General features: G+C 50.3%; 3 protein-coding genes across 3 annotated transcripts in view; all 3 read left to right on the top strand.

The window, feature by feature from the left end:
• GBA2 (glucosylceramidase beta 2) overlaps positions 1-12618 on the top strand; it is a 138940-nt gene extending 126322 nt beyond the window's left edge. Inside the window, exons 9-19 of the mRNA XM_082266298.1 lie at positions 420-573; positions 1220-1345; positions 2563-2750; positions 3078-3182; positions 3409-3516; positions 7018-7169; positions 7244-7350; positions 7732-7874; positions 8635-8750; positions 8970-9161; positions 12156-12618. Of these exons, the coding sequence (XP_082122424.1) occupies positions 420-573; positions 1220-1345; positions 2563-2750; positions 3078-3182; positions 3409-3516; positions 7018-7169; positions 7244-7350; positions 7732-7874; positions 8635-8750; positions 8970-9161; positions 12156-12383 (1619 nt within the window). The 3' untranslated portion in view covers positions 12384-12618. The remainder of the gene's footprint in view (positions 1-419; positions 574-1219; positions 1346-2562; positions 2751-3077; positions 3183-3408; positions 3517-7017; positions 7170-7243; positions 7351-7731; positions 7875-8634; positions 8751-8969; positions 9162-12155) is intronic.
• Positions 1-16214, top strand: part of LOC309550973 (uncharacterized protein) — a gene marked incomplete at both ends in the record, with an annotated part of 360984 nt that overhangs the window by 263510 nt on the left and 81260 nt on the right. The gene's annotated exons all lie outside the window — the stretch shown is intronic.
• Positions 1-16214, top strand: part of TLN1 (talin 1) — a 510560-nt gene that overhangs the window by 226605 nt on the left and 267741 nt on the right. The window lies entirely within an intron of this gene.

Here is a 16214-nt window from a genome sequence, read left to right on the forward strand (position 1 = left end):
ATCTCCACTTTGCTTTGAGATTGTTTCTAGAAACGCCCCTAAATGTTCCACTATTCATCACACTAGGGGGCGCACATCCAGGGACATTTAAGCTCTGAAGCCATGTGCCTTAGTTTAGAGCTCCCGGAACACATACAGTGTACACGGGTTCCTAGTGCTGTCTTATGTTGCAGAATAAATTGTGAGCAGACAAATTCTGGGATTCCTGAAATAGAGGAGGCTGAATCTACCCCGAACCCTGGATCACCTGCCCCTCCCGATTAGACTGTAAGCTCCCAGGGGCAGGACCATCCTAACTCTCTTGTATTGAATTGTACTGTAACTCTACTGTCTCCCTTTCTTTTTTTTTTTTAAATGCTCTATAAACTGTTGTCACTCTATAAATTCTGTATTGTAACAATGATATAATAATGGCACAGGCCCGAGTTCTCACACGGTGAAGGGGAAGAAGATTGCAGCGGGAGTGGCAGGAGGGTGCTCTGTGAGCTCCGGGGGACGCGGGACTTTGGAATTCTGCCTGTCCTGGGACATGCCCCGGGTCCGCTTCGGTTCAGGAGAGAGAGAGTACTGTCGGTATGTGTCTGTCCCATCTCGGCAACCATCACCGTCCACCACTGACCTTCACTGTCCACCACTGACCTTCACCATACACCACTGACCTTCACCACTGACCTTCACCACTGACCTTCACCACTGACCTTCACTGTCCACCACTGACCTTCACCACTGACCTTCACCACTGACCTTCACCACTGACCTTCACCATACACCACTGACCATCACCGTCCACCACTGACCTTCACCATACACCACAGACCTTCACCATACACCACAGACCTTCACCACTGACCTCCACCACTGACCATCACCGTCCACCACTGACCTTCACCATACACCACAGACCTTTACCACTGACCTTCACTGTACACCACTGACCATCACCCCTAACCATCACCATTGATTATCACTGTCCACCACTGACCTTCACCGTCCACCCCTAACCATCACCATTGACCTGTACCGTTGACTATCAACGTACACCACTGACCATCATAAACGATCATTCCACATAAGAGACAGAGATGAGTTTGTTCCAATTTGGTTGGATATTCCTTCCCAAAAAAATGATTGTTTATAGCTTAGATTGCAGATTTGTCCATGAGAAGAGTCATGTTACTGCAATGTGCCCTGTCTGTGTTATCCTTTTCTCTGTCTGCAGACGGTACACACGTTTTTTCGGCAGTCAGGGGAATGCGGCATCAGTTCTTTGTCATTACGGTTTGTTCCACTATGAGGAATGGGAACGGAGGATAGACGCCTGGCAAGACCCAATCCTGACAGATGAGTATGTACTGATAGATATGAGAGATGAGTATGTACTGATAGATATGAGAGATGAGTATGTACTGAGAGATATGAGAGATGAGTATGTACTGATAGATATGAGAGATGAGTATGTACTGATAGATATGAGAGATGAGTATGTACTGAGAGATATGAGAGATGAGTATGTACTGATAGATATGAGAGATGAGTATGTACTGATAGATATGAGAGATGAGTATGTACTGAGAGATATGACTAAATATGCAGAGGGATATGGTGTACGGTGGGGGCCACATACATCTATAGGTCCAGCGGAGGCACTTCTTCTATAGGTCTAGTAAAGGCGCTCTGTAGATCCTGTGGAGGTGCTCTGTCTGTTGATCCTGTAGAGGCGCTCTGTGTATAGGCCCAGCAGTGGCGGCTCCATCCTAAAAGGTCCAGCATTGGCACTACGACTATGGGTCCAGCAGTGTTGGCCCCATCCATAGGTCCAGGGGTGGCAGCGCTGTCCTATAGGACCAGCGATGGTGCTCCATCTGTAGGTCCAGGGGTGGCACTCCATCTGTAGGTCCAGGGGTGGCACTCCATCTATAGGCCCAGCAGTGGCAGCTCTGTCTTTAGGTCCAGCAGTGACGTTCAGTCTATAGGTCCAGCGGTGGTGCCTAGATCTGTAGGTCCAGCGGTGGTGGCTCCATCTATAGGTCCAGCAGTGGCGGCTTCGTCTTTAGGTCCAGCAGTGGTGGCTAGATCTGTAGGGCCAGCGGTGGCGGCTCCGTCCTATAGGTCCAGCGGTGACTGCTTTGCTCCGCAGTGGCGCCTCCGTCCCTATAGGTCCAGCAGTGGCGGCTCCATTCTTATAGGTCCAGCAGTGGTGGCTCCGTTCTATAGGTCCAGCAGTGGCATCTTCCGACTATGGGTTCAGCGGTGGCGTCCTCCATCTATAGGTCCAGCTGTGGTGTCCTCCATCTATAGGTCCAGCTGTGGTGTCCTCCATCTATAGGTCCAGCTGTGGCATCTCCATCTTTAGGTCCAGTGGTAATTACAGATCTCTAGAATAACCAGTACGTGAGAATGGAGTAGATTCTGTGTTCCATGTGGTGTTACCGGAGCTGAGATTGTAATGAATGAATGAAGGAAGATCACACGCAGGTCTTCTCCCTCACAGCCTCCACCAATCTAGAATATGAATCCTTCCCCCACCCCCACCTCATGCCCCCCTTCTTCTGCCCCTCATAGGCGGCTCCCATCCTGGTACAAGTCGGCATTGTTCAATGAACTGTATTTTATGGCGGATGGTGGGACAGTGTGGGTGGAAGTCCCGGCTGACAGCTCTGAGGACGATGATCTGATGAAGATTGGAGAGAAGGAGATCCCCGGCATGAAAAGTCTCCTGGAGGAGTACGGGCGCTTTGCCTACCTGGAGGGTGCGTACCGCCATCTCTTCCTCCTATATCAGCTATAATATTCATTCAACAACCAGTGTGTAGACATTAACCCCCTGAAGAGGGCAGTATAGTGATCTTTATGTATGGGAGGAGTTACCAGCTCTCATTTATCTATGGTTCTTCCTCGGTTTCCACCAACCTCGGGGTGTTCCCACTTCTGGAGTGGTCTGGAATTCACCATTATATACAGGGGGGAGGGAACAGGAGACCAGGAAGTCACCATTCTATATAGGGGGGAGGGGGTACAAAGTAACAGTTCATTCTGTACAGTTACCCCAATGTAATGTCTGGTCCTTTCTCTGGCAGGTCAGGAGTATCGGATGTATAACACCTACGATGTACATTTCTACGCCTCGTTTGCACTCATCATGCTGTGGCCACAGTTGGAGCTCAGTCTGCAGTATGATATGGGTGAGTGACCAGCCCCCAACTCCTCCCTCTCCTGTCCTCCTTGGCTTTCGCTGCTCCACCCTCTTCTGCCTCCTAGCCGTCAGGTTCCAGGATTATATCTGATGCGTTCCACAGAGGTTCTTAGATTATATATCAGGTTTTTTTATTTGAAATCCTTCCAATATCGTTTCCTGAGCTCTTTCCAATCGAATAATCCTCTTACATGGAACATTTGTCTTTCCTCCAGCGGCGGCGGTTCTCCAGCAGGATCTGGAGCAGAGACGTTATTTAATGAGCGGGGCTTTGGCTCCTGTGAAGACGAGAAGTGTGGTCCCACATGATGTTGGTGACCCAGGTGAGAGGACCCCTAACTCCTCCCTCTTCTGTTCATGTCTGTCTCCTGCCCTGCATGTTCATCTCTGCTCCTCCCTCTCCTGTCCTCCATGTCCATCTCTACTCCTCCCTCTCCTGCCCTGCATGTCCATCTCTACTCCTCCCTCTCCTGTCTTCCATGTCCATTTCTGCTCCTCCCTCTCCTGTCCTCCACGTCCATCTCTACTCCTCCCTCTCCTGTCCATGTCCATCTCTACTCCTCCCTCTCCTGCCCTGCATGTTCATCTCTACTCCTCCCTCTCCTGTCCTCCACGTCCATCTCTACTCCTCCCTCTCCTGTCCATGTCCATCTCTACTTCTCCCTCTCCTGCCCTGCATGTTCATCTCTACTCCTCCCTCTCCTGTCCTCCATGTCCATCTCTACTCCTCCCTCTCCTGTCCTCCACGTCCATCTCTACTCCTCCCTCTCCTGTCCATGTCCATCTATACTCCTCCCTCTCCTGTCTTCCATGTAAATTTCTACTCCTCCCTCTCCTGTCCTCCATGTCCATTTCTGCTCCTCCCTCTCCTGTCCTCCATGTCCATCTCTACTCCTCCCTCTCCTGTCCTCCATGTCCATCTCTACTCCTCCCTCTCCTGTCCTCCACGTCCATCTCTACTCCTCCCTCATGTCCATGTCCATCTCTACTCCTCCCTCTCATGTCCATGTCCATCTCTACTCCTCCCTCTCCTGCCCTGCATGTCCATCTCTACTCCTCCCTCTCCTGTCTTCCATGTCCATTTCTGCTCCTCCCTCTCCTGCCCTGCATGTTCATCTCTACTCCTCCCTCTCCTGTCTTCCATGTCCATCTCTACTCCTCCCTCTCCTGTCTTCCATGTCCATCTCTACTCCTCCCTCTCCTGTCCTCCGTGTCCATCTCTACTCCTCCCTCTCCTGTCCTCCATGTCCATCTATACTCCTCCCTCTCCTGTCCATGTCCATCTCTACTCCTCCCTCTCCTGTCCTCCATGTCCATCTCTACTCCTCCCTCTCCTGTCCTCTTTGTCCATCTATACTCCTCCCTCTCCTGTCCATGTCCATCTCTACTCCTCCCTCTCCTGTCTTCCATGTAAATTTCTACTCCTCCCTCTCCTGTCCTCCATGTCCATTTCTGCTCCTCCCTCTCCTGTCCTCCACGTCCATCTCTACTCCTCCCTCTCCTGTCTGCCATGTCCATTTCTGCTCCTCCCTCTCCTGTCCTCCACGTCCATCTCTACTCCTCCCTCTCCTGTCTGCCATGTCCATTTCTGCTCCTCCCTCTCCTGTCCTCCATGTCCATTTCTGCTCCTTCCTCTCCTGTCCTCCATGTCCATCTCTGCTCCTCCCTCTCCTGTCCTCCATGTCCATCTCTACTCCTCCCTCTCCTGTCCTCCATGTCCATTTCTGCTCCTCCCTCTCCTGTCCTCCATGTCCATTTCTGCTCCTCCCTCTCCTGTCCTCCATGTCCATTTCTGCTCCTTCCTCTCCTGTCCTCCATGTCCATCTCTACTCCTCCCTCTCCTGTCCTCCATGTCCATCTCTACTCCTCCCTCTCCTGTCCTCCATGTCCATTTCTGCTCCTCCCTCTCCTGTCCTCCATGTCCATCTCTACTCCTCCCTCTCCTGTCTTCCATGTCCATCTCTACTCCTCCCTCTCCTGTCTTCCATGTCCATCTCTACTCCTCCCTCTCCTGTCTTCCATGTCCATCTCTACTCCTCCCTCTCCTGTCTTCCATGTCCATCTCTACTCCTCCCTCTCCTGTCCTCCACGTCCATCTCTACTCCTCCCTCTCCTGTCCTCCATGTCCATCTCTACTCCTCCCTCTCCTGTCTTCCATGTCAATTTCTACTCCTCCCTCTCCTGTGTTCCATTTCTGCTCCTCCCTCTCCTGTCCTCCACGTCCATCTCTACTCCTCCCTCTCCTGTCTGCCATGTCCATTTCTGCTCCTCCCTCTCCTGTCCTCCACGTCCATCTCTACTCCTCCCTCTCCTGTCCATGTCCATCTATACACCTCCCTCTCCTGTCTTCCATGTAAATTTCTACTCCTCCCTCTCCTGTCCTCCATGTCCATTTCTGCTCCTCCCTCTCCTGTCCTCCATGTCTATCTCTACTCCTCCCTCTCCTGTCCTCCATGTCCATCTCTACTCCTCCCTCTCCTGTCCTCCATGTCCATTTCTGCTCCTCCCTCTCCTGTCCTCCACGTCCATCTCTACTCCTCCCTCTCCTGTCTTCCATGTCTATCTCTACTCCTCCCTCTCCTGTCTTCCATGTCCATCTCTACTCCTCCCTCTCCTGTCCTCCACGTCCATCTCTACTCCTCCCTCTCCTGTCCTCCATGTCCATCTCTACTCCTCCCTCTCCTGTCCTCCATATCAATTTTTTCCATTTTTACTCCTCCCTCTCCTGTCTTCCATGTCCATCTCTACTCCTCCCTCTCCTGTCTTCCATGTCCATCTCTACTCCTCCCTCTCCTGTCCTCCACGTCCATCTCTACTCCTCCCTCTCCTGTCCTCCATGTCCATCTCTACTCCTCCCTCTTCTGTCCTCCATGTCCATCTCTACTCCTCCCTCTCCTGTCTTCCATGTCAATTTCTACTCCTCCCTCTCCTGTGTTCCATTTCTGCTCCTCCCTCTCCTGTCCTCCATGTCCATCTCTACTCCTCCCTCTCCTGTCCTCCATGTCCATTTCTGCTCCTCCCTCTCCTGTCCTCCACGTCCATCTCTACTCCTCCCTCTCCTGTCTTCCATGTCCATTTCTGCTCCTCCCTCTCCTGTCTTCCATGTCCATCTCTACTCCTCCCTCTCCTGTCCTCCACGTCCATCTCTACTCCTCCCTCTCCTGTCCTCCATGTCCATCTCTACTCCTCCCTCTCCTGTCCTCCATGTCCATTTCTACTCCTCCCTCTCCTGTCCTCCACGTCCATCTCTACTCCTCTTTCTCCTGTCCTCCATGTCCATCTCTACTCCTCCCTCTCCTGTCCTCCATGTCCATCTCTACTCCTCCCTCTCCTGTCCTCCACGTCCATCTCTACTCCTCCCTCTCCTGTCCTCCATGTCCATCTCTACTCCTCCCTCTCCTGTGTTCCATTTCTGCTCCTCCCTCTCCTGTCCTCCACGTCCATCTCTACTCCTCCCTCTCCTGTCCTCCATGTCCATCTCTACTCCTCCCTCTCCTGTCTTCCATGTCCATCTCTACTCCTCCCTCTCCTGTCCTCCACGTCCATCTCTACTCCTCCCTCTCCTGTCCTCCACGTCCATCTCTACTCCTCCCTCTCCTGTCCTCCATGTCCATCTCTACTCCTCCCTCTCCTGTCTTCCATGTCAATTTCTACTCCTCCCTCTCCTGTGTTCCATTTCTGCTCCTCCCTCTCCTGTCCTGCATGTCCAACTCTACTCCTACCTCCATGTTCATCTCCTGTCTTTCATATCCATCTCTACTCCTCCCTCTTTTGTCCTCCATGTCTGTCTCTGCTCCCCCCTAATCTTATTCCCGATTCCCTAGATGACGAACCGTGGCAGAGACTCAACGCCTACATCATCCATGACACCGCCGACTGGAAGGACCTAAATCTCAAATTTGTGCTGCAAGCCTATCGAGACTATCACATGACCAAGAGCTCCTCCTACCTCCGAGACATGTGGCCGATCTGCCAGGTAAATATCACATGATGGGTTGGTGAAATGTCATTGGCAGTGCTTGATGTGTCTGTGATATTTGTCTCCATAAGGTGGTCATGGAGTCGTCTCTGAGATTTGATCAGGATGGCGATGGTCTGATTGAGAACTCCGGCTTCGCTGACCAGACATATGATGGTTGGGTGATGACAGGACCAAGGTGAGGGCGGGGACAATCAAGGGAGACTCCCCTTGGGAATGATTACCTTTCTACAACCTGATCTTTTATATCATTTTTAGATTCTTCTATAGATTCTTTTTTTTACTAAATAGCATTTGAAACGAAATACTTCCACGAGGCTGAGTCTGCAGAGAATGCTGGGCTTTCCAATCAGAGAGGCCAGCACTGCCTGCTCACTTCTTGGGTCCCTTTTTGGGTCATTGTATACTGACCATCTCTTCTTTCTCCCTCCCATCACTCCATCTTTCCCTCTTGCCCCTCCCTCCTCTCTTCTTCCTTCTTACCCCTCTCCCCATGTCTCTCCTTCCCTTTCCCATTACTCCATCCTCCTCCTTCCCTTTTGCCCCCACCCCCTCTCAGCTCGTACTGTGGGGGTCTCTGGCTGGCAGCGGTGTGTATGACGTGTCAGATGGCGGATCTCCTGGGTGACACCACCACCTACAATAAATTCTCTGATATTCTTAGCCGGGGAAAAGAAGCCTTTGAGAAGCTGCTGTGGAACGGTAATAGTTATTTATGACACCCCCCCCCCCCTTTCCCCAGCCTTAAATACTGTCTGCTGCACTCCAGCGGACATAGGGGAACTGTGGGAGAAGGTAGGAGAGATGGTAGAGGGGCTGCCGGAGATAGAGAAGGGTGTAGCAAGAGATGGTGGGTGTAGGACTGTTGGAAACAGTGGAAGTCAGAGGGTGTGGCCTGCAGGAGATGGTGGGAGAGCAGTAGGTGATGCCTGTAGGAGGTGGTGGGAGGGCAGTGGGTGGAGCCTGTAGGAGATGTTGGAAGGCAGTAGGTGGGGCATATTGGAGAAAGCAAAGTGTAGGGCCTGCAGAAGATGGTGGAGGACAAGCGGTGAGGCCTGCAGGAAATGTTGGGTACGGGGTGGGACCTGCCAGAGATAGTGAAGGACAAGGGGGTGGGGCCTGCAGGAGATGTAGGGTATGGGATTGGGCTTGCTAAAGGTAAAGTGCAAGATGTGGAGAGCAGGGGGTTGGACCCGCAGTAGATAGGGGAAGGCAGGGGCTAGGGCCTGTATTGGATGGTAACAGACATGGACTGGGGCCTGCCAGATATGAGGGCAGAGGGTGGGGCCTGTTGGAGATGGTGGATGGCAGAGGGTGGGACCTGTAGGAAATGGTAATGTGCAGGGGGTGGGGCCTGTAGGAGGTTGCAGAAAGTGTTGACAGTGACTATGAGGGAGATAGGGAGAAATCCATCCACCAGTTCTGGACAGTTGAACATTATTTTCTTTTTTTTCTTTCCCAGGAAAGTATTATAACTACGACTGCGGGGATCAGACTTATTATAACAGCGTCATGTCAGACCAGTGCGCTGGCCATTGGTTCCTCCGAGCATGCGGCCTGGGCTGTGGAAAGACTGAGGTACGATATTGGTGAGACAGACAATGCATTCAGCTGGGACCTTGGTCGTGTAACCATGAGATGGTTCACCTGGAAGTTTCCAGAGATATGGGTAGAGTCTGGACTCCCAGACGTTGATTCCCAATCTGGTTCTTCATTGGTAAGCTCTCAGGGTTCGGGGTGTTTGGAGTAGATCTCTCTGGGTAACGCTGGCCTGTCTTGGTTCTGCTGGTTTTGTAGGTGTTCCCCAGCGCACACGTGGTCAGCTCCCTGAAGACCATCTATGAATTGAATGTGAAGCGGTTTGCGGATGGACAGATGGGTGCGGTAAATGGAATGCGCCCAGATGGCAGTGTGGATACTTCCAGCGTCCAGTCAGATGAGGTGTGGATCGGGGTGGTGTACGGACTGGCGGCTACCATGATACATGAGGTAGGAGGGCTTTGTTGGGTTGTTGTCTCTCTAATCTCTTTTATGGGGTGATCTGTTACAAGTTACTCCGGTAATACTAGAGAAGGGGACTCAGATCTCCCCTGCATTGCCTGCTGGTGCTTACAGTTGTCCATATGGCAAGGACTACCTAACCACATATCCTGTAGGCAATCCTAAAGTCTTTGCCAGAGTGTAAAGGCTTAGTCAATTTTCTGATTGGTCACGCTGGAGCTTACAATTGCATGGCGACAGGAGGTGTAATGTTTGCTTATCACAGCTTTGTCCAGGCTGGGGGGGCATGAGGCAATATAGCCCTACCAACTACAAGGAGTCCCACAAACTGCTACATACACCAGATACTCCGTAAAGGTATCTGAGATCCTCTCTGAGAGATATTTGGGAAAGACTGAAGCAGGAAAATGTGTTTATCAGATATCCACCTCGATCTCTACAATGAGTGAGTCCACCTCAATTTCTACAATGAGTGTCCTTCTCAACCTTCTATGCTGTGCATGTCCACCTCAATCTCTACCATGAGTGAGTCCGCCTCAATCTCTACCATGAGTCCACCTCAATCTCTACCATAAGTGAGTCCACCTCAATCTCTACCATAAGTGAGTCCATCTCAATCTCTACCATGAGTCCACCTCAATCTCTACCATGAGTCCACCTCAATCTCTACCATGAGTGTCCTTCTCAACCTTCTATACTGTGCATGTCCACCTCAATCTCTACCATAAGTGAGTCCACCTCAATCTCTACCATAAGTGAGTCCACCTCAATCTCTACCATAAGTGAGTCCACCTCAATCTCTACCATAAGTGTCTGTTGTGTTGGGGTTTTCCTCTGCAGTGTCAGGCTTTTTTCTGTGTGGTGTATGGGCGCTCTGTGTGGTAGAGAATGAGATGGACACGCAGAGTATAGAAGACTGAGGAAAACTCTTATGGTAGAGTTTAAACGGGTTTTAAAGGAAGAAGGTGCATTCTGCATTAAGGTAAAAAACCTTCTGTGTGTAGCAGCCTCCCTCACCCCCCTAATACTGAGCCTCCTCTCGATCCAGTGATGTCCACGACTGTTTCACTCCCCTCCTCATTGGCTAAGATACAGCAGCAGCGCCATTGGCATCTGCTGCTGTCAATCAAAGTCAGTTAGCCATTAAGGAGAGATGGGGGTGGGGGCGAATCACAGCTCCATGTCTGAATGGATACACGGAGCTGTGACTTGGGGCTCTGGTGCCTCCATAGCAAGCTGCTCGCTGTGGGGGCACTCGCAGGGTGGGAGGGGCCCGGAGAGCCGAAGAGGGACCTGAGAAGGGGAGGATCTGGACTGCCCTGTGCAAAACCAACTGCACAGAGGAGGTAAGTATAACATGTTTCTTATTTTTATTATTGTTATTGAGAAATACACTTATGGTGCAGACTGAGGTGGACACCCACAGTATAGAAGGTTGAGGGGGACACATAGTAGAGATTGAGGTGAACATGCAAAGTATTAGAAGATTGAGAAAGATATTTATGATAGAGATTGAGGTGAGCTGGGGAAAAGAAGCCTTTGAGAAGCTGCTGTGGAACGGTAATTGTTCTTTATTAACCATCTGCCTTAAATACTGTCTACTGTAATCGATGGCAGCGGTGGGACTGCTAGAAGCAGTGGAAGTCAAAAGGTGGGCCTATTGCAGACGGTGCGGCCTGCAGGACATGGTGGGAGGGCAGTGGGTGGTGCCTGTAAGAAATGGTAGGTGGGCAATGGGTGGTGCCTGTAGGAGATGGTGGAAGGCAGTGGATGGGACATATTGGAGAGGGCAAAGGGTAGGGCCTTCAGAAGATGGTGGACGACAAGCATTGGGGCCTGCAGGATAATTTTTGGTACAGGGTAGAGCCTGCAGGAGATGATGGACAGGGAATGGGGCCTGTAGGAGATGTAGGGTATGGGGGAGGGAGGGCGGGGCTGCGTAGTATCTCTAAGGTTTCAGAGGAAGTCTACCAGTTGGGTGCGTAGTATTTCTTAGGTTTCAGATAAAGTCTTTCAGTTGGGTATGCAGTATCAGGAGATGATGGACAAGGAAGGGGGCCTGCAGGGAGATGTAGGGTATAGGGAGGGGCCTGCGTAGTATCTCGGGTTTCAGATGTGAGTCTGCCAGTTGGGTGCATAGTAGCTCTCAGGTTTTAGATAGTCTACCAGTTGGGTGTGTAGTATCGCTTAGATTTCAGATGGAGTGTACCAGTTGGGTGTTTAGCATCTCAGGTTTCAGAGGAAGTCTACCAGTTGGGTGCGTAGTATCTGTCAGGTTTCATAGGAAGTCTACCAGTTGGGTGCGAAGTATCTGTCAGATTTCATAGGAAGTCTACCAGTTGGGTGCGTAGTATATCTCAGGTTTCAGAGGAAGTCTACCAGTTGGGTGTGTAGTATCTCTCAGGTTTCAGAGGAAGTCTACCAGTTGGGTGCGTAGTATCTCTCAGGTTTCAGAGGAAGTCTACCAGTTGGATGTGCGTAGTATCTCTCAGGTTTCAGAGGAAGTCTACCAGTTGGATGTGCGTAGTATCTCTCAGGTTTCAGAGGAAGTCTACCAGTTGGATGTGCGTAGTATCTCTCAGGTTTCAGAGGAAGTCTACCAGTTGGGTGCGTAGTATCTGTCAGGTTTCAGAGGAAGTCTACCAGTTGGGTGCGTAGTATCTCTCAGGTTTCAGAGGAAGTCTACCAGTTGGATGTGCGTAGTATCTCTCAGGTTTCAGAGGAAGTCTACCAGTTGGATGTGCGTAGTATCTCTCAGGTTTCAGAGGAAGTCTACCAGTTGGATGTGCGTAGTATCTCTCAGGTTTCAGAGGAAGTCTACCAGTTGGGTGCGTAGTATCTGTCAGGTTTCAGAGGAAGTCTACCAGTTGGGTGCGTAGTATCTCTCAGGTTTCAGAGGAAGTCTACCAGTTGGGTGTGCATAGTATCTCTCAGGTTTTAGATGTTGGCAGTTCATTGATGTGATGCTTTGTGTGTTTGCAGGGGCTCCTGGAGGAAGGCTTGACAACGGCAGAGGGATGTTACCGTACGGTTTGGGAGCGGCTGGGAATGTCCTTCCAGACTCCGGAAGCGTACGGTGAGAAGAATGTCTTCCGCTCCCTGGCATATATGCGTCCGCTCAGTATTTGGGCCATACAGCTGGCATTGGATGAACAGGCTCGAGGGTGTCCTGCAAACACTAATGGAGAAGGACTGCAAGAAAGCCAATAACTGTACCCACCTCCCCCCAAACCCTTCAGATGAAGAGATGAGGACTCCAGATCATGGAGACACCACCCCCAATCGGATATCAGCCCTCCATACTGTATTCCCACCCCTGAACCCGGGAGCCTGATCTCTGGGCTCTCAGAAAGACTTTTTCATACTGTGATCATCTCTCATCTACATCCTTGTGTCACCTTCACCCTCCCGGAGCAGTAGAAGATGTGGAGGAGTGGTGGGACTCCCATTTCATGTGCCAGTCCCTGAATCTTGTCCTGCTGCTTTGTATACATCAGTCACTGAATGAGACCGGGCCGGAGGAGTCCATGTCAGTATTTGTCCAATAATATCTCTTCACATGGCAGCCATCTTGTATTCCCTGGTGTGAAATATTCTGGACGGTTCCTGCAGTGTGCTTAATTCCCCCTCCCCCATACTGGGTTCCTGTATTATATATATATCAGGACTATGTATTATATAAGTGATCCTGCATTGTATTCCAGTCCTTGTATTATATACTGATTGCTGTATTATATGCCAATCCTTGCAGTGTATAAGACCCTCCTTGTACTGTATGCCGGTCCTTGTACTATATGCCGGTCCTTGCAGTGTACAAGGCTCTCCCGGTATTGTATGCTGGTCCTTGTACTATATGCCGGTCCTTGTTCTGTACAAGGCCCTCCCGGTATTGTATGCCGGTCCTTGTACTGTACAAGGCTTTCCCTCGGTATTGTATGCCGGTCCTTGTACCATAGGCCCCCCTGGTATTGTATTCTTGTCCTTGCAGTGTACAAGGCCCTCCCGGTATTGTATGCCAGTCCTTGTACTGTACAGGGCCCTCCCGGTATTGTATGCCGGTCCTTGTAGCATACAAGGCACTCCTGGTATTGTATTCTTGTTCTTGCAGTGTACAGGGCCCTCCTGGTATTGTATGCCGGTCCTTGTACAGTACAAGGCTTTCCCTTGGTATTGTATGCCGGTCCTTGTACCATACAAGGCACTCCTAGTATTGTGTTCTTGTCCTTGCAGTGTTCAAGGCCCCCCTGGTATTGTATGCCGGTCCTTCTACTGTATAGGGCCCTCCCGGTATTGTATGCCAGTCCTTGTACTGTACAAGGCCTTCCCGGTATTGTGTTCCGGTCCTTGTACCGTACAAGGCCTTCCCGGTATTGTGTGCCAGTCCTTGCAGAGTACAAGGCCTTCAAAGTATTGTGTTCCGGTCCTTGTACCGTACAAGGCCTTCCCGGTATTGTGTGCCCGTCCTTGCAGAGTACAAGGCTTTCCCGGTATTGTGTGCCCGTCCTTGCAGAGTACAAGGCCCTCCCGGTATTGTGTGCCGGTCCTTGCAGTGTACAAGGCCTTCCCGTTATTGTGTTCCGGTCCTTGTACTGCTCAAGGCTTTCCCTTGGTATTGAATGCCGGTCCTTGTACTGTACAAGGCCCTCTCGGTATTGTGTGCCGGTCCTTGCAGTGTACAAGGCCTTCCCGGGATTGTGTGCCAGTCCTTGTATTATATGTTTTCCTATGTAGTAAATTCTAGATTATACAATCTACCCCTCTCCCCTGTATCACATGACCACCTCCTCCCCCACCCTAGACCAGCCATTTTACGGGGTCATATGTTATATGAGGCCCTATGTGATATATTCTTGATGGGTCATTGGGTGGGATGATGTATCATACAATCTACCCCTCCCCCGTATTATATCATCCCCCACCCTAGAGCGGCCAAGGCATGGACTCCAGTCCCTTACCCTCTGGACTGTATTGTGAGATTCTGACCTGTTGTTGTATTCAATGATTCCTCGTATTATTATTGCCCTCATGTATGATCCCCCCCATGGTTCTGTACAATCCCCTCCCCTGTATATTATAATGTAGTCGTTAGATTTGAGTCGTGCGCTGTACAACCTCTGGTTTTATTTTGGATGTATTTTATGCTGTGTTCTATGTAAAATGCTGTTGTTGCTCGGACTGTACGGAGTATTATTGGGTCGCACTGAGTTATGGAGGTCTGACTGTGTCCCCCAACCCCCATGTGTCTTCTTTGTCTTCCCACCTTCCTTCCTTCTCCAGATCCCTCTCCTCTGATGTAGGACACGATAACGCCTCATTCACATGCAGCATTTTATTCCTTGGCCCCTGATTTCCTGGCACAGGTGTTGTGTGCACCCCCCGTATAGGCCATTTCCTAACGGCTGCTCTTAATGTAACATCAGTGGGGCTGCAGGGCCCCAAACCCAGACACTGTGCGTTCAGGGCTGTGCACTCACAGTGATATCACATTGGGTGCCGTGGTTGTGTCCCTAGATACAGCTATGAGATTGCCAGCACTGGGCTGCGTGCAACACCTGTCAGCCCCATGACAGTAAATTGCTGCATGTGAATGAGGCCCAATACCCCAGAAAACATTGGCTCTGACACAGAGGAATGATGTTCTCCAAGGTGTGTGAGCCAGGCCATGTCCACCTTCCAGCCTCCACCCCACAACTGGCCATTGTCTGTAATCTGCTCCTAGGGGAGCTCTCATTGTGAAGACCGATTCCTCACCCTCTACAAGAAGGAACTCTTCCAATAATTCATGTGTTACCATTGCCTAGTCCAGCCCCAGAGGAGTCTTTCCAATAATTCATGCCTTACTATTGAGTACTCCAGCCCCAAAGAAACCTTTTCAACAATTCAAGTGTTACAATTTACTAGTCCAGCCCCAGAGGAACCCTTTCAGTAATTCACGCATTACCATTGACTAGTCCAGCCCCAAAGGAACGCCTCCAATAATTCACGTGTTACTGTTGACTAGTTCAGCCCCAGAGCAGCCCTTTCAATAAGTCAAGTGTTACCAATGACTATTCCAGCCACAGAGGAGCCCTTTCAATAAATCACGTGTTACCATTGACTAGTCCAGCCCCAGAGGAACCCTTGGAATAATTTTCAGGTCTCAGGGAGCCCCTTGTAAAATGAATCTATTGATGGTCATTAGTGGTGGTAAGTGTGAAGAACTCCTCCCTTATCGGAGTGGCCAGAATGACACCCTTGCAGTCATATCACTGGCTCTGCCAAGTGGCTTTGGACCTGGAACTATGCTGGCACCATCACATGGGAGGTCAGTTAGCCACATTTCAAGGAACCCCTAGCTATCCCTGGAGGAACCCTGCATGAGAATGGCTGGACCAGTCATTACAAGATGGATGGTTTATTGTTTACTTAGATGGGGGCAGGTCAGAGTAACAAAATTTCCCTCACAAAACTGCTCCATCCGTAAAACACGGATCAACTGTTCAGTATGGGGAGGGAGCAACATTACCAATAGTGACCATTGTTACCTTCACTTCCAAAGTGACTGATCCCTTCTGTCCACATGGAGCCCGAGCTACACCCAGCACCAGGCTTACTGCTGAAGATCTTCATTCTGTGTTTTAATGATGTCTTAAACTGCAATAAAAAGAACTCAATGATTGGCCATTTCTCATCATTGTGAGGAAAGTGGACTGTCTTTCTTGGCGATTATTGGAAATTGGTTTATGTTGGTGCCCCAGTTATAATATTCCCTAATATTGGCGACTTCCTGTGACAGATAAGCCAGGGGGTGTCCAGCCTGCAGCCCAAGATGCTATGAATGTGGCTCAACACAAAATCCAAAACTAAAATTCATTTTTTTTTTTGTAAAAATACGCTTACACTCAGCGAACACGTGTGGCAAGTTACTTTTATTATAAGTGTCATCTTCCCAAAGAGAAATCACCCCTTCTTCATGTCATCGGTTTACAACAGTACTGAGATATGTGAGCGACTATCTCCAAGGATGAATAACACAAGGAGCAAAATTAGAACCCAAATATC

The sequence above is a fragment of the Pelophylax lessonae genome (assembly GCF_965119305.1).
Source record: "Pelophylax lessonae genome assembly, chromosome: 1".
NCBI lineage: Eukaryota > Metazoa > Chordata > Amphibia > Anura > Ranidae > Pelophylax > Pelophylax lessonae.